This window comes from Oncorhynchus gorbuscha, linkage group LG21 (genome assembly GCF_021184085.1).
Source record: "Oncorhynchus gorbuscha isolate QuinsamMale2020 ecotype Even-year linkage group LG21, OgorEven_v1.0, whole genome shotgun sequence".
NCBI classification, from domain to species: domain Eukaryota; kingdom Metazoa; phylum Chordata; class Actinopteri; order Salmoniformes; family Salmonidae; genus Oncorhynchus; species Oncorhynchus gorbuscha.
In genome coordinates, this window is record NC_060193.1 from 10045158 (window position 1) to 10063552 (window position 18395).

The following is an 18395-nucleotide window of genomic DNA, read 5'->3' on the forward strand; positions in this document are numbered from 1 at the left end:
GAGAGGGAGAGAGAGAGAGAGAGAGAGAGAGAGAGAGAGAGAGAGAGAGAGAGAGAGAGGGGGGAGAGGGAGAGAGAGGGAGAGAGAGAGACAGAGAGGGAGAGAGAGACAGAGAGGGAGAGAGAGAGGGAGAGAGAGAGAGGGAGAGAGAGAGAGAGGGAGAGAGAGAGGGAGGGAGAGAGAGAGAGATGAAAACATCACGCTTTAAATGGAGGCTGAACTTCCTGATTTAGCCTTGGTTTCAATTCTCTAGACGGACCAGGTGAATCCAGGTGAAAGCTATGATCCCTTATTGATGTCACTTGTTAATTCCACTTCAATCAGTGTAGATGAAGGGGAGGAGGTTTAAAGATGATAGGTTTAAAGATGATCTTCTTGTGAATCCAACCACGGCGTCAGATTACAAAAAGGCTTTACGGCGAAAGCATACCTTACAATTATTTGAGAATATAGCCCAGCAGACAAATCATTACAAACAGTAACCAGTCAAGTAGAAGAGTTACACAAGTCAGAAATAGAGATAAAATAAATCACTTACCTTTGATGATCTTCATATGGTTGCACTCAGAAGACATTCATTTATTCAATAAAGGTGAAATAAAAATAAATGTTCCTTTTGTTCGATAAAGTTTCTCTTTATATCCGAAAACCTCCGTTTTGTTCACGCGTTTTCTTCAGTAATCCACAGACTCAAACGCAGTCACAGCAGGCAGACAAAAAGTCCAAATTGTAACCATAAAGTTCATAGGAACATGTCAAACGATGTTTATATTCAAACCTCAGGTTGTTTTTGGCCTAAATAATATTAGATAATATTTCAACCAGACAATAACTGCTTATTGTAGGCTTGATATATTATTATATATATTTTCAAAGAAGCTTGGATCATTGTTTTTTGGACCGTATAGATTAACTTGTCTAGGACTGGTAACCCCGTTCCTCCAGCGGAACCCCCCCGCAACAGCCAGTAAGTGCAGGGCGCCAAATTCAAGACAACAAAAATCTCATAATTAAAATTCCTCAAGCATAAATGTATTTTACACCATTTTAAGGATAAAATTCTCATTAATCCAGCCACAGTGACTGATTTCAAAAAGGATTTACAGCGAAATAATCTTTTTGGAAAAACTGAACATTTTTGGAAAAACTGAACATTTGTTATCTAGTCTCCTCATTGAAAACATCCGAAGTTCTTCAAAGGTAAATTATTTTATTTGAATGCTTTTCTTGTTTGCCTGTTGAATGCTAGGCTTAATGCTATGCTATGCTAGCTATCAATACTCTTACACAAATGCTTGTGTAGCTATGGTTGAAAAGCATATTTTGAAAATCTGAGATGACAGTGTTGTTAACAAAAGGTTAAGCTTGTGAGCCAATATATTTATTTCATTTCATTTACGATTTTCATGAAATAGTTAACGTTGCGTTATAGTAATGAGCTTGAGGCTATGATTACGCTCCAGGATACGGGATTGCTCGACGCAAGAAGTTAAGATGCTGGGGTTTCCTTCGTTTTGGCAGTTACCTACTGTATTAAGATGCTGGTGTTTCCTTCTTTTTGGCAGTTACCTACTGTATTAAGATGCTGGGGTTTCCTTCATTTTGGCAGTTACCTACTGTATTAAGATGCTGGGGTTTCCTTCATTTTGGCAGTTACATACTGTATTAAGATTCTGGGGTTTCCTTCATTTTGGCAGTTACCTACTGTATTAAGATGCTGGGGTTTCCTTCATTTTGGAAGTTACCTACTGTATTAAGATGCTGGGGGTTTCCTTCATTTTGGCAGTTACCTACTGTATTAAGATGCTGGGGTTTCCTTCATTTTGGCAGTTATTTACTTTATTAGGATGCAGGGGTTTCCTTCATTTTAGCAGTTACTTACTGTATTAAGATGCTGGGGTTTCCTTCATGTTGGTAGTTATCTGTATGTCACAGTCCCTCCAGGATTGCTAGGTTTTTTTGTATCAGACATTTGCAGTCAAAAACACTTGCTCTAATTCTGGCATTTTGCACTGATGTCCTATTTGTCACGAAAACGGTCTGACAAGGTTATGTAGTGAAGGTGCGGTGATTGGTCAGTTTTATGCGGTAATCATGCGGTGATTGGTCAGTCTTATGCGGTAATCATGCGGTGATTGGTCAGTCTTATGCGGTAATCATGCGGTGATTGGTCAAATTTGCCCTGGCATAAAATGGAAGGGACTGGTCAGAGGGAGATGGATGAACTGGAGGGAAAATGTATATTTTAGAGGAATAAATTAGTGAGGAAGGCAGACAGAGAGAGAGAGACAAAGAGGGATGAGAGAGAGAGACAGAGAGAGAGAGACAAAGAGGGATGAGAGAGAGGTAGGTGATTATTAATAATATATAATATATCAGTAACGTTTCATCATGCATTAGCCTTTTAAATGCAATTAAATAAATATTGTATGTTGTTTTTATTTAAATGTACTTAAACAGGGATATCCCATTAGACAGGTGTTTATTTGAGAACTCGGGCATGTACAGTATATTCATTTATATTTGCGTGTGTGTTCTCATATCATAATCTGTCCCTTGTCATCTCTAGCACAGTGTGTCCATGTCTCTCTCTCTCTCTCTCTCTCTCGCAATTCAATTCAATTTAAGGGGCTTTATTTCTCCCCCTCTGTGTGGTTTATCTCAAACAACAGCTGTGCATTATAATCCAGAGAGTAGAAGATCATCACCTCTTATCCCCATAATCCCACTCAGAACTCACACACACACACACACACACACACACACACACACACACACACACACACACACACACACACACACACACACACACACACACACACACACACACACACACACACACACACACACACACACACACACACACACACACACACACACACACACACACACACACACACACACACACACACACACACACACACACACACACAGAGAGAGGCCTTTAGCATTTTGGTTGAACTAAGCGAGATTTGGTTGGTATGTGAGTGAGAGGTAAGAGGTCAGGGCCCCTGTAGGTCAGACTAGACTATTAAATGTTACAAGGTTTATATGCTAGACTATAAAATGTTACAAGGTTTATATGCTAGACTATTTTACCTAGCAATCTATTAAATGTTACAAGGTTTATATGCTAGACTATAAAATGTTACAAGGTTTATATGCTAGACTATAAAATGTTGGCTAATTGATCGACTGTCAGTGAGTGACGTAAAATAAGTAAAACTGCTGATGTGCTTCCAAATTGCACATTGTGTATTCCAATATCCTATCTCACAACAGTAAGTTGAGACTATTGAGGGCACCATAGTGGTCAGGTATAGGCACAGGCACCACTGCACAGTCTCACACACACTTGTCACACCATTAGGTTCTCCTTGATTCCCATTCAGCTGTAAAGACAGAATTGCAATGCTTGAGCTCTGAAACCAGGAATGAAAGAAAGAAAGAGTGATGATGGGAGGAGAGGAAGAGAGGGGGAGCGTAGGAGGAGAGGAAGAGAGGGGGAGCGTAGGAGGAGAGGAAGAGAGGGGGAGCGTAGGAGGAGAGGAAGAGAGGGGGAGCGTAGGAGGAGAGGAAGAGAGGGGGAGCGTAGGAGGAGAGGAAGAGAGGGGGAGCGTAGGAGGAGAGGAAGAGAGGGGGAGCGTAGGAGGAGAGGAAGAGAGGGGGAGCGTAGGAGGAGAGGAAGAGAGGGGGAGTGTAGGAGGAGAGGAAGAGAGGGGGAGCGTATCCCCCCTGCTCTCTCTCTTTCACCTCTTCTGCCTAGCGCTCGGTGTCCTATCCAGATGTACCTGTATATATCTAACCTGCCCTTCAACCTTTCTCTCCCTCCTCTTCCTTTCTCTATCCCCCTCAACTTCTTTCTCTCCCTCTTCTCTCTCTCTCGTTCCCCCCCTCTTCCTCTCTCTCCCTCTCTCTCCCCATCCATCTATCCCTCCCTCTCTCTCCCCTCCTCCCCCCTTCTCTCTCTCTCTCTCTCTCTCGCTCTCTCTCTCTCGCTCTCTCCCTCCTCTCCCTCTTTCTCTCTCCCCCTCTCCCTCTCTCTCTCCCTCTTCTCTCTCTTGTTCCCCCCTCCCTCCCCCTCTCTCCCCCTCTCCCTCTCCCCCTCACTCCCCCTCTTCCTCTCTCTCTCTATCTCTCTCCCCCCTCTCCCCCTCTCTCCCCCTCTCTCTCTCCCCCCCTCTCTCTCTCTCTCCCCTCCTCTCCCCCTCCTCTCCCCTCCTTTCCCCCTCTCTCTCTCCCCTCCTCTCCCCCTCTCTCTCTCCCCTCCTCTCCCCCTCTCTCTCTCCCCCTCTCTCTCCCCTCCTCTCCCCCTCTCTCCCCTCCTCTCCCCTCTCTCTCTCCCCTCCTCTCCTCCTCTCCCCCTCTCTCCCCCCTCCTCTCCCTCTCTCTCTCCATCCAGACTATGCGTGGCCCCTGCCCAGTGCTCTGTGTCCTATCTGGATCTACCTGGACGTCCTCTTCTCCACATCGTCTATTATGCATCTGTGTGCCATATCTCTGGATCGATATGTGGCTATAAGGAATCCCATTGAACACAGCCGCTTCAACTCTAGAACCAAGGCCATGATGAAGATAGCAGCTGTATGGACCATATCAATAGGTATGTACAGTACATTGGGAAAAAAGTCTTCTCGACTTTTTCCAAATTTTGCTACCTAACAGCCTTATTATAAAATATATAAAATAATTTAATTTATCCTCATCAGTCTACAAACAATACTCGAAAACAGCTTTTTAAAAACATTTTTGCGAATGTATATCAAATAAACACAGAAATACTTTATTTACATAAGTATTCAGACCGTTTGCTATGAGACTCGAAATGGTAAATTCAATTGATTGGACATGATTCTGAAAAGCACACACCTGTCTATATAAGCTCCCACAGTTGTCAGAGAAAAAATCAAGCCATGAGGTTGAAGGAATGGTCCGTAGAGCTCCGAGACAGGATTGTGTTGAAGCACAGATCTGGGGAAGGGCACCAAAACATAATTCTGCAGCATTGAAAGTCCCCAAGAACACAGTGGCCTCCATCATTCTTAAGTGAAAGAAGTTTGGAACCACCAAGACTCTTCCTAGTTTTGGCTGCCAAACTGAGCAATCGGGGAGAAGGGCCTTGGTCAGGGAGGTGACCAAGATCCCGATGGTCACTCTGACAGAGCTCTAGAGTTCCTCTGTGGAGATGGAAGAACCTTCCAGAAGGACAACTATCTCTGCAGCACTTCACCAATCAGGCCTTTATGGTAGAGTGGCCAGACAGACGCCACTCCTCAGTGGCCCAAGTCTGACAGAATCCATGTACACACGCTGGCAGAGGTTGTATCAGTTTCCTGGTATTCTGAGTTTCCACCCTGGACCAATACCCTCTCTCTTTACAGAGAGGTAGTATGCTCTTATCGTACTGTGCCATGCCAGGGGATGGTCTGTGTGGACCAATACCCTCTCTCTTTAAAGAGAGCTAGTATGCTCTTATCGTCCTGTGCCATGCCAGGGGATGGTCTGTGTGGACCAATACCCTCTCTCTTTACAGAGAGGTAGAATGCTCTTATCGTCCTGTGCCATGCCAGGGGATGGTCTGTGTGGACCAATGGGGGAGACTGTGATGACCTCTACACAGAGTAAAGCCCTGGGGCAGGGGGTGGGGGAGACTGTGATGACCTCTACACAGAGTAAAGCCCTGGGGCAGGGGGTGGGGGAGACTGTGATGACCTCTACACAGAGTAAAGCCCTGGGGCAGGGGGTGGGGGAGACTGTGATGACCTCTACACAGAGGAAAGCCCTGGGGCAGGGGGTGGGGGAGACTGTGATGACCTCTACACAGAGTAAAGCCCTGGGGCAGGGGGTGGGGAGACTGTGATGACCTCTACACAGAGTAAAGCCCTGGGGCAGGGGTGGGGGAGACTGTGATGACCTCTACACAGAGTAAAGCCCTGGGGCAGGGGTTGGGGGAGACTGTGATGACCTCTACACAGAGTAAAGCCCTGGGGCAGGGGTGGGGAGACTGTGATGACCTCTACACAGAGTAAAGCCCTGGGGCAGGGGTTGGGGGAGACTGTGATGACCTCTACACAGAGTAAAGCCCTGGGGCAGGGGGTGGGGGAGACTGTGATGACCTCTACACAGAGGAAAGCCCTGGGGCAGGGGGTGGGGGAGACTGTGATGACCTCTACACAGAGGAAAGCCCTGGGGCAGGGGGTTGGGGAGACTGTGATTCTCCTCTGCCATTGTTGGGCTCAAGGGTTTTTACACATCTCACTTCAGTGCTAATTGAAGTTGATGCCAGGTCTGTTCTGTCCTAGCAGCTTGGTAACTTAGTAGCCTTATTTACTTAGGTTTATAACACAATTACCTAGAGATTGCTATATTTTACTTTTTGGTAAGTAGCTTCAGACTGAACATTACTCAGTTTAGTGTTGGATGGTATTTTGGGTTGGATGGTTCAGTATTTTGGGTTGGATGGTTCAGTATTTTGGGTTGGATGGTATTTTGGGTTGGATGGTATTTTGGGTTGGATGGTTCAGTATTTTGGGTTGGATGGTATTTTGGGTTGGATGGTTCAGTATTTTGGGTTGAATGGTACAGTATTTTGGGTTGGATGGTTCAGTATTTTGGGTTGGATGGTTCAGTATTTTGGGTTGGATGGTATTTTGGGTTGGATGGTTCAGTATTTTGGGTTGGATGGTTCAGTATTTTGGGTTGGATGGTATTTTGGGTTGGATGGTTCAGTATTTTGGGTTGGATGGTATTTTGGGTTGGATGGTTCAGTATTTTGGGTTGGATGGTTCAGTATTTTGGGTTGGATGGTTCAGTATTTTGGGTTGGATGGTACAGTATTTTGGGTTGAATGGTACAGTATTTTGGGTTGGATGGTACAGTATTTTGGGTTGAATGGTACAGTATTTTGGGTTTGATGGTACAGTATTTTGGGTTGGATGGTACAGTATTTTGGGTTGAATGGTATTTTGGGTTGGATGGTATTTTGGGTTGAATGGTACAGTATTTTTTGATGGTATTTTGGGTTGAATGGTACAGTATTTTGGGTTGGATGGTACAGTATTTTGGGTTGGATGGTACAGTATTTTGGGTTGATGGTACAGTATTTTGGGTTGAATGGTACAGTATTTTGGGTTGGATGGTACAGTATTTTGGGTTGGATGGTACAGTATTTTGGGTTGAATGGTACAGTATTTTGGGTTTGATGGTACAGTATTTTGGGTTGGATGGTACAGTATTTTGGGTTGAATGGTATTTTGGGTTGGATGGTATTTTGGGTTGAATGGTACAGTATTTTGGGTTGGATGGTATTTTGGGTTGAATGGTACAGTATTTTGGGTTGGATGGTACAGTATTTTGGGTTGGATGGTATTTTGGGTTGAATGGTACAGTATTTTGGGTTGGATGGTACAGTATTTTGGGTTGAATGGTACAGTATTTTGGGTTGGATGGTACAGTATTTTGGGTTGGATGGTACAGTATTTTGGGTTGGATGGTACAGTATTTTGGGTTGGATGGTACAGTATTTTGGGTTGGATGGTACAGTATTTTGGGTTGGATGGTATTTTGGGTTGGATGGTACAGTATTTTGGGTTGGATGGTACAGTATTTTGGGTTGGATGGTACAGTATTTTGGGTTGGATGGTACAGTATTTTGGGTTGGATGGTACAGTATTTTGGGTTGGATGGTTCAGTATTTTGGGTTGGATGGTACAGTATTTTGGGTTGGATGGTATTTTGGGTTGGATGGTACAGTATTTTGGGTTGGATGGTACAGTATTTTGGGTTGGATGGTACAGTATTTTGGGTTGGATGGTACAGTATTTTGGGTTGGATGGTACAGTATTTTGGGTTGGATGGTATTTTGGGTTGGATGGTACAGTATTTTGGGTTGAATGGTTCAGTATTTTGAGTTGGATGGTTCAGTATTTTGGGTTGGATGGTACAGTATTTTGGGTTGGATGGTATTTTGGGTTGGATGGTATTTTGGGTTGGATGGTTCAGTATTTTGGGTTGGATGGTACAGTATTTTGGGTTGGATGGTATTTTGGGTTGGATGGTACAGTATTTTGGGTTGGATGGTACAGTATTTTGGGTTGGATGGTTCAGTATTTTGAGTTGGATGGTTCAGTATTTTGGGTTGGATGGTATTTTGGGTTGGATGGTATTTTGAGTTGGATGGTTCAGTATTTTGGGTTGGATGGTATTTTGGGTTGGATGGTACAGTATTTTGGGTTGGATGGTTCAGTATTTTGAGTTGGATGGTTCAGTATTTTGGGTTGGATGGTTCAGTATTTTGGGTTGGATGGTTCAGTATTTTGGGTTGGATGGTACAGTATTTTGGGTTGGATGGTTCAGTATTTTGGGTTGGATGGTTCAGTATTTTGAGTTGGATGGTTCAGTATTTTGGGTTGGATGGTATTTTGGGTTGGATGGTATTTTGGGTTGGATGGTATTTTGGGTTGGATGGTTCAGTATTTTGGGTTGGATGGTTCAGTATTTTGAGTTGGATGGTATTTTGGGTTGGATGGTTCAGTATTTTGAGTTGGATGGTATTTTGGGTTGGATGGTTCAGTATTTTGAGTTGGATGGTATTTTGGGTTGGATGGTACAGTATTTTGAGTTGGATGGTTCAGTATTTTGGGTTGGATGGTATTTTGGGTTGGATGGTATTTTGGGTTGGATGGTTCAGTATTTTGGGTTGGATGGTATTTTGGGTTGGATGGTATTTTGGGTTGGATGGTATTTTGGGTTGGATGGTATTTTGGGTTGGATGGTACAGTATTTTGGGTTGGATGGTTCAGTATTTTGGGTTGGATGGTATTTTGGGTTGGATGGTACAGTATATCCAGGTTTTTGCTGTGTTTCTTCTGCAGGTTTTGGTGTCTTATAAGTTTTGTCTTGATAGTCCTTGGTCGTAAGAATCCTTCCAGATAATTTTGGCCAAAATCAAGGTTTTAGGTTTGTAATTTTGATTTGGAGTAAAGGTTTTGATGTAGAGAGTAGTATCCTTTATAAGTCCTTGCAAAACAATCCAAGTTTATCTACGATTATCCAGGAGCTCATGACCTCTCGCTCTCTCGATCTCTATCTCTGTCTATCTCTGTCTATCCATCTCTTTCTCTCTCTCGCTGTCTATCTATCTATATCTCTTTCTCTCTCTATCTCTGTCTATCTCTATCCATCTCTCTCTATCTCTCTATCTATCTATATCTCTTTCTCTCTCTATTTCTATCCATCTCTCTCTATCTCTGTCTATATCTCTTTCTCTCTCTATCTCTGTCTATCTATCTATATCTCTTTCTCTCTCTATCTCTATCCATCTCTCTCTATCTCTGTCTATATCTCTTTCTCTCTCTATCTCTATCCATCTCTTTCTCTCTCGCTCTGTCTATCTATCTATATCTCTTTCTCTCTCTATCTCTATCCATCTCTTTCTCTCTCTCTCCGTCTATCTATCTATATCTCTTTCTCTCTCTATCTCTATCCATCTCTTTCTCTCTCTCTCCGTCTATCTATCTATATCTCTTTCTCTCTCTATCTCTATCCATCTCTTTCTCTCTCTCTCTCTGTCTATCTATCTTTCTCTCTTTCTCTCTCTATATCTCTCTATATCTCTTTCTCTCTCTATCTCTGTCTATATATCTATCTATATCTCTTTCTCTCTCTATCTCTCTGTCTATCTATCTATCTATCTATCTATCTATCTATCTATCTATCTATCTATCTATCTATCTATCTATCTATCTATCTATCTATCTATCTATCTATCTATCTATCTATCTAGTAAACATTACTCTCACAATAGTTTCAAAATAATGTACATTTCAAATGTTATATTATTGTGTATGTACAGTGTTGTAACAATGAGCACATAGTTGAAGTAAGAAAGGGGAGATAAATAGACTGTTACATATATGTTGTATTTACAATGTTGTTTGTGTTCCTCTGGTTGCCCTTTTCTCATGGCAACGGGAGACACACCTGGCTGCTGTGATGCACACTGTGGTATTTCTCCTAATAGTTGGAGTTTATCAAAATTGGATTTGTTTTCAAATAATTTGTGGATCTGTGTAATCTGAGGGAAATATGGTCGTACATTTGGCAGGAGGTTAGGAAGTGCAGCTCAGTTTCCACCTCATTTTTAGGGCAGTGTGCACGTAGCCTATCTTCTCCCCAGAGCCAGGTCTGCCTAAGGCGGACTTTCTCAATAGCAAGGCTATGCTCACTGAGTCTGTAAATAGTCAAAGCTTTCTTTAATTTTGGGTCACTCAATGTGGTCAGGTATTCTGTCACTTTCTACTCTCTGTTTAGGGCCAAATAGCATTCTAGTTTACTCAGTTTTATTGTTAATTCTCTCCTATGTTTCAAGTAATCACCTTATTTTTGTTTTCTCATAATTTGTTTGGGTCTGATTGTGCTGCTGTCCTGGGGCTCTGTGGGGTCTGTTTGTGCTGCTGTCCTGGGGCTCTGTGGGGTCTGTTTGTGCTGCTGTCCTGGGGCTCTGTGGGGTCTGTTTGTGCTGCTGTCCTGGGGCTCTGTGGGGTCTGTTTGTGCTGCTGTCCTGGGGCTTTGTGGGGTCTGTTTGTGCTGCTGTCCTGGGGCTTTGTGGGGTCTGTTTTGTGCTGTCCTGTCTGTGGGGTCTGTTTGTGGGTCCTGGGGCTCTGTGGGGTCTGTTTGTGCTGCTGTCCTGGGGCTCTGTGGGGTCTGTTTGGCTCTGTCCTGGGGCTTGTGGGGTCTGCTGTCCTGGGGCTTTGTGGGGTCTGTTTGTGCTGCTGTCCTGGGGCTCTGTGGGGTCTGTTTGTGCTGCTGTCCTGGGGCTCTGTGGGGTCTGTTTGTGTTTGTCAACAGAGTACCAGCTTGCTTAGGGGACTCTTTTCCAGGTGAATCTCATTATCTTTCACTCAATTCAATTAATTTCAAGAGGGGCTTTATATGTTTACATTTAAATAAACAATTAAATAAACAATTAACAAAAGTGACGAACCAAATCCATGAGGACTAGATAATAACAACAAGAAAAACAATACTCAGTGACATTACAGTACTAATTCTATCATGATAGAGACATAGGTTCTAATGTTATTGGTCTGATTGGTCGTTCCACTGGCTGTACCTGCTGGTGTGGCAGGAAGCTATGTACTTTGCTGAAAATGTTCCATAAAAGGGGTTTTCTCCCAATAGATATGGGATTTTCTCCTTTCTCTAACTCATACAGATAAGTAATGTGAATAGGACAGCCAGGTAAGAGGGTGACAGGTCAGGTTGTGTGTCCAGTGTGTGTGTCCAGTTTGTGTGTCCAGTGTGTGTGTCCAGTGTGTGTGTGTCCAGTGTGTGTGTCCAGTGTGTGTGTGTGTGTCCAGTTTGTGTGTGTCCAGTGTGTGTGTGTCCAGTGTGTGTGTCCAGTGTGTGTGTGTCCAGTGTGTGTGTGTGTGTCCAGTTTGTGTGTGTCCAGTGTGTGTGTGTCCAGTGTGTGTGTGTACAGTGTGTGTGTGTCCAGTGTGTGTGTCCAGTGTGTGTGTGCATTTACATTTACGTCATTTAGCAGATGCTCTTATCCAGAGCGACTTACAAATTGGTGCATTCACCTTATGACATCCAGTGGAACAGTCACTTTACAATAGTGCATCTAAATCTTAAAGGGGGGGGGTGAGAGGGATTACTTATCCTATCCTAGGTATTCCTTAATGTGCAGTGTGTGTGTGTGTGTCCAGTGTGTGTCCAATGTGTGTGTGTGTGTCCAGTGTGTGTGTCCAGTGTGTGTGTGTGTGTGTGTGTGTGTCCAGTTTGTGTGTGTCCAGTGTGTGTGTGTGTGTCCAGTGTGTGTGTCCAGTGTGTGTGTGTCCAGTGTGTCCAGTGTGTGTGTCCAGTGTGTGTGTGTCCAGTTTGTGTGTGTCCAGTGTGTGTGTGTGTGTCCAGTGTGTGTGTCCAGTGTGTGTGTGTCCAGTGTGTGTGTGTCCAGTGTGTGTGTGTGTCCAGTGTGTGTGTGTCCAGTGTGTGTGTGTGTGTGTCCAGTGTGTGTGTCCAGTGTGTGTGTGTCCAGTTTGTGTGTGTCCAGTGTGTGTGTGTGTGTCCAGTGTGTGTGTGTCCAGTGTGTGTGTGTACAGTGTGTGTGTGTCCAGTGTGTGTGTGTCCAGTGTGTGTGTGTCCAGTGTGTGTGTGTGTGTGTGTCCAGTGTGTGTGTGTGTGTGTCCAGTGTGTGTGTGTCCAGTTTGTGTGTGTCCAGTGTGTGTGTGTGTGTGTGTGTCCAGTGTGTGTGTGTGTCCAGTGTGTGTGTGTGTCCAGTGTGTGTGTGTCCAGTGTGTGTGTGTCCAGTTTGTCTGTGTCCAGTGTGTGTGTGTGTACAGTGTGTGTGTGTGTGTGTCCAGTGTGTGTGTGTCCAGTGTGTGTGTGTGTGTGTCCAGTGTGTGTGTGTCCAGTGTGTGTGTGTGTGTGTCCAGTGTGTGTGTGTGTGTGTGTGTCCAGTGTGTGTGTGTGTGTGTCCAGTGCGTGTGTGTCCAGTGTGTGTGTGTGTGTGTGTCCAGTGTGTGTGTGTGTCCAGTGTGTGTGTGTGTGTGTGTGTCTCTATGTGTGTGTGTGTGTGTGTATCTCTCTATGTGTGTGTGTGTCTCTATGTGTGTGTGTGTGTGTCTCTATGTGTGTGTGTCTCTGTGTGTGTGTGTGTGTGTGTGTGTGTGTCCAGTGTGTGTGTGTCCAGTGTGTGTGTGTGTGTGTGTCCAATGTGTGTGTGTCCAGTGTGTGTGTGTCCAGTGTGTGTGTGTCCAGTGTGTGTGTGTGTGTGCGTGTGTCCAATGTGTGTGTGTCCAGTGTGTGTGTGTCCAGTGTGTGTGTGTCCAGTGTGTGTGTGTCTAGTGTGTGTGTGTGTCCAGTGTGTGTGTGTGTCCAGTGTTTGTGTGTGTGTGTGTGTGTGTGTGTCCAGTGTATGTTTGTGTGTGTGTGTGTCCACTGTGTGTGTGTCCAGTTTGTGTGTGTGTGTGTGTGTGTGTGTGTGTGTGTGTGTGTGTGTGTGTGTGTGTGTGTGTGTGTGTGTGTGTGTGTGTGTGTGTGTGTGTGTGTGTGTGTGTGTGTGTGTGTGTGTGTGTGTGTGTGTGTCCAGTGTGTGTGTGTGTCCAGTGTGTGTGTGTGTCCAGTGTGTGTGTGTGTGTGTGTGTGTGTGTGTGTGTGTGTGTGTGTGTGTGTGTGTGTGTGTGTGTGTGTGTGTGTGTGTGTGTGTGTGTGTGTGTGTGTGTGTGTGTGTGTGTGTGTGTGTGTGTGTGTCCAGGGTGTGTTTGGGTGTGTGTCCAGTGTGTGTGTCCAGTGAGTGTGTTTGTGTGTGTGTGTGAGTGAGGATGTGTGTGTGTATAACAAGGTAACAGGTCAGTGTGTGTATAACAAGGTAACAGGTCAGTGTGTGTGTGTGTATAACAAGGTAACAGGTCAGTGTGTGGTTTCAGAACAATCAGAGGATCCGATCACATCAGATGAAAGATTAATTAGAGATTATTTAGATAAGAGATTAGAGTAAATGAAGTAATCTATTCCCTATCTCTGTCTGTCTGTTGACCGGTCTCTCTCTCTCTCTTTCTCGCTCACTGCGTACCAGAGGAGGCTGGTGGGAGGAGATATAGGAGGACAGGCTCATTGTAATGCCTGGAATGGAATATATGGAATGGTATCAAACACATCAAACACATGGAAACGTGTTTGACTCCATTCCAGCCATTAGAAAGCTCCTCCCACCAGCCTCCTCTGCTACATACCCCTCTCTCTCTCTTTTCTTTCGGTTTTCCCTTCCCCCCGCTCTCCCTCTTTTCTCTACTCCCCTCTCTATATTCTTCTCTCGTCCTTTTCTCTAGATTTATTGATGGCTATTTGGGCTGCACAACAAGGACAAACACTTCATCACTCTCCTCCCTCCCATCATTCTCTTTTTCTCTCCTTCTCTTTCTGTCTCATGCTCCCTCCACATTGTGTCCACGCATTTCCCAGTCATTAGCCTCCACAGTGTACATCTGTCTCTCTCCCCTCTCCCTCCTTCTCTCCTTTTGTTCTCTCCTTCTCTCATCCCTCTCTTTTGTTCTGTGATATCGTTAGCCTCCACAACAAGGACAAAATGTTAATCTCTCTCTTCCCCCAGCTTCTTTACCATCCTCTCTTCCCCCAGCTTCTTACCATCCTCTCTTCCCCCAGCTTCTACCATCCTCTCTTCCCCCAGCTTCTACCATCCTCTCTTCCCCCAGCTTCTACTCCTACTCTCATCTCTCTATCTCGCTCCTCTCTCTCTCTGTCTCTCTCTTCTCCTACGAGGGTCCATCCCCATGCCGGTCATTGGCCTTCACAACAAGGTCTTCATCCCTCCTTCCCTCCCTCTCTAATCCCACCTCCTTCTCTAATGATTACTTATCTTCTCATCCCCCTCTCTTTCTCTCTCTCCTTCTCTTCCTTTCTCTCTCTCTCCCTCTCCCTCTATCCTAGGTGTGTCCATGCCTATCCCGGTGATCGGCCTTCACAACAAAGACAAGGTGTTTGTCAATGGCAGCTGTGTTCTGAACGAGGAGCGCTTCATGCTGGTTGGCTCCTTCGTGGCTTTCTTCATCCCATTGGTCATCATGGTTGTGTCCTACTGCCTCACCATACAGGTCAGAGAGTGTTTTGATTGGCTAGTTATTTGATGTTCTGTCATTTGATTGGCTAACCAATGTATTCCTCCAGCCTCTGATTGAATCCCATTGGTCATCATGTTAGTTTTGTAGTGCCTTACTATACAGGTCTGTCAGACAGGAAATATAACACAGACCCACTTTGTTGGTGACAACCGCAGTAGAGTCTGTGTTTTGATTAACTGGCGATGTACTGGTCCATGTATTTGTCAAAAACAAGTGGTCATAGGGCAGACAGGCCGGTCAATCTTTAGTTGTTGCAGAGAATTATTATTACTTGACTAATAATGGTATGTCTGTCAGTGGTCCATCATGACATCACATCGTGTCTTCCCTCCCAGGTCCTCCAACGCCAGGAGACCGTCTTCCTCTATGAGAGGAAAACTTCCTCCCAGCAGCCTCTGCAGCCTCAGGCCACTCCCTCAAACCACCAGTCCCCGCCTCCAAATTTCCTAGGCCTGCCCATTAACATTGAGGCTCTTCCTCCTAGTAGACAAGGAAGTCTGAGCTGCCTGAAAGGGGCGGAGCCTGACCGGCAGACCGGCCTCTTAAGCAGTTCCCCCTCGGAGAGCATCAGTATGATTCCGAGTTCGGGAGTGGCGTCCCAGCTGAGCTCTCCGGCAGGGCGTGATGCACGGGACAGTCACGGGAGGCGGGGGATGATGCAGGCGATCAAGAATGAGAGGCGGGCCTCCAAGGTGAGGATCAACTGTAGACATCTAGCAGCTTCTCCTCTTAATGTCTCTTCTCTTCCGTTTCTTTCCTTTCCATTCTGTCCTATTGCATTCCATCGCCTCTCATACACCACTCTGATCTACTCTGTTCTAGGTTCTGAGGAGCTTGTTCTCCATCTCCTCTGTTCTAGTGTGGTCTCTGTTCTCCATCTCCTCTGTTCTAGTGTGGTCTCTGTTCTCCATCTCCTCTGTTCTAGTGTGGTCTCTGTTCTCCATCTCCTCTGTTCTAGTGTGGTCTCTGTTCTCCATCTCCTCTGTTCTAGTGTGGTCTCTGTTCTCCAATCTCCTCTGTTCTAGTGTGGTCTCTGTTCTCCAATCTACTCTGTTCTAGTGTGGTCTCTGTTCTCCATCTCCTCTTTTCTAGTGTGGTCTCTGTTCTCCAATCTCCTCTGTTCTAGTGTGGTCTCTGTTCTCCAATCTCCTCTGTTCTAGTGTGGTCTCTGTTCTCCAATCTACTCTGTTCTAGTGTGGTCTCTGTTCTCCATCTCCTCTGTTCTAGTGTGGTCTCTGTTCTCCAATCTCCTCTGTTCTAGTGTGGTCTCTGTTCTCCAATCTCCTCTGTTCTAGTGTGGTCTCTGTTCTCCAATCTCCTCTGTTCTAGTGTGGTCTCTGTTCTCCAATCTACTCTGTTCTAGTGTGGTCTCTGTTCTCCAATCTACTCTGTTCTAGGTTCTGAGGAGCTTGTTCTCCATCTCCTCTGTTCTAGTGTGGTCTCTGTTCTCCATCTCCTCTGTTCTAGTGTGGTCTCTGTTCTCCATCTCCTCTGTTCTAGTGTGGTCTCTGTTCTCCAATCTCCTCTGTTCTAGTGTGGTCTCTGTTCTCCATCTCCTCTGTTCTAGTGTGGTCTCTGTTCTCCATCTCCTCTGTTCTAGTGTGGTCTCTGTTCTCCATCTCCTCTGTTCTAGTGTGGTCTCTGTTCTCCATCTCCTCTGTTCTAGTGTGGTCTCTGTTCTCCATTTCCTCTGTTCTAGTGTGGTCTCTGTTCTCCATCTCCTCTGTTCTAGTGTGGTCTCTGTTCTCCAATCTCCTCTGTTCTAGTGTGGTCTCTGTTCTCCAATCTCCTCTGTTCTAGTGTGGTCTCTGTTCTCCAATCTCCTCTGTTCTAGTGTGGTCTCTGTTCTCCATCTCCTCTGTTCTAGTGTGGTCTCTGTTCTCCAATCTCCTCTGTTCTAGTGTGGTCTCTGTTCTCCATCTCCTCTGTTCTAGTGTGGTCTCTGTTCTCCAATCTCCTCTGTTCTAGTGTGGTCTCTGTTCTCCATCTCCTCTGTTCTAGTGTGGTCTCTGTTCTCCAATCTCCTCTGTTCTAGTGTGGTCTGTTCTGTTCTCCATCTCCTCTGTTCTAGTGTGGTCTCTGTTCTCCAATCTCCTCTGTTCTAGTGTGGTCTCTGTTCTCCATCTCCTCTGTTCTAGTGTGGTCTCTGTTCTCCAATCTCCTCTGTTCTAGTGTGGTCTCTGTTCTCCATCTCCTCTGTTCTAGTGTGGTCTCTGTTCTCCAATCTCTGTTCTAGGGTGGTCTCTGTTCTCCAATCTCCTCTGTTCTAGTGTGGTCTCTGTTCTCCAATCTCCTCTGTTCTAGTGTGGTCTCTGTTCTCCAATCTACTCTGTTCTAGTGTGGTCCATGTTCTCTGTTCTGTGTTGTAGGTGCTGGGGATCGTGTTCTTCCTGTTTCTGATCATGTGGTGCCCCTTCTTCATCACCAATGTCACTTACGTCCTCTGTCAGGGTTCCTGCAACGAGCCTTTATTGGCTGAGCTCCTCAACGTCTTTGTGTGGGTGGGATACATCTCCTCTGGTGTCAACCCATTGGTCTATACGTTGTTTAACAAGACATACAGAAGGGCCTTTTCCAGCTATATACGTTGTCAGTATAACACAGGGCCGACGGCAGGGGTTAGTAGTAGATCGCTAGCTGTTCCCACCATCCAGTGTTCGTCTCATGCGGTCACGCCCATATTTGGACATCATGGAGGGAATGGGAAGAAGGGAAGTGTGGACCGGAATAGCAACTGTCGGAATGGTGGTGGTGGGGCCGACGGTAACGGGATGATCAGAGGGGTGGAGCCTGACGATCCTACAGATGACGGGATGAGGATGGATATGGAATGCCCCGGGATGATGTCGGAATTGGAACCCAGAATGTCGGAGCTGAAGCTATCTGTCGACAGCTTCTGCCACGCTCACTTGGAGCGCACCAGCAGCGTCTGATTGGTTGATTGGATAATTGGATTACGCCAGCTCTGCGGCTCATTGGCTGATGATGAACGGGCGGACTTGAAGTAATGTGAGGGAGAGAAGGACTGTAGTGGGCATGTATCAAATAACACCCTATTCACTGTGTAGGGCACTACTCTGAACAAAACTCCCTATTCAGGCAGCTCTCTGTACGGCTATGGTCAACACTAGTGCATTACATGGGGAATAGGGTCAAATTTGAGACACAGCCACAGTGGGTGGGTGGTGTGGCCACTTCTGGAAGAACGTATCATGGAAGGACTTACCTTGATTCTTAACCCTTGACCTGGGTGTCATGGACTTATACAATTTAGAACCCCACAGAAGGAGAAGGAGGAGAAGAAGGAGGAGGAAGAGAAGAAGGAGGAGGAGAAGAAGGAGGAGGAAGAGAAGAAGGAGGAGGAGAAGGAGGAGAAGGAAGAAAATAAGGAGAAGGAGGAGGAGAAGAAGGAGATGGAGAAGAAGGAGAAAGAGGAGGAGAAGGAGATGGAGGAGGAGGAGGAGGAGAGAAGGAGATGGAGAAGAAGGAGAAAGAGGAGGAGAAGGAGAGATGGAGGAGGAGGAGGAGAAGAAGGAGATGGAGAAGAAGGAGAAAGAGGAGGAGGAGGAGATGAAGGAGGAGGAGGAGGAGGAGGAGGAGAAGGAGATTCATGAGGAGAAGGAGGAGGAGGAAGAGAAGGAGAAAGAGAAGGAGGAGGAGAAGGAGATGAAGGAAGAGGAGAAGGAGATGGAGATGAAAGAGGAGGAGGAGGAGGAGATGAAGACATGATTCAAGGCTGAACAGAGAGAAACT

The 18395-nt window shown here is 45.6% G+C and overlaps 1 protein-coding gene across 1 annotated transcript in view; it reads left to right on the plus strand.

Moving 5' to 3' along the window:
• LOC124008556 (5-hydroxytryptamine receptor 2C-like) overlaps positions 1-17982 on the plus strand; it is a 251196-nt gene extending 233214 nt beyond the window's left edge. Inside the window, exons 4-7 of the mRNA XM_046319924.1 lie at positions 4403-4603; positions 14452-14615; positions 14978-15334; positions 17012-17982. Coding sequence (XP_046175880.1) covers positions 4403-4603; positions 14452-14615; positions 14978-15334; positions 17012-17575 — 1286 coding nt within the window. The 3' untranslated portion in view covers positions 17576-17982. The remainder of the gene's footprint in view (positions 1-4402; positions 4604-14451; positions 14616-14977; positions 15335-17011) is intronic.
• The last annotated feature ends 413 nt before the right edge of the window (positions 17983-18395 follow it).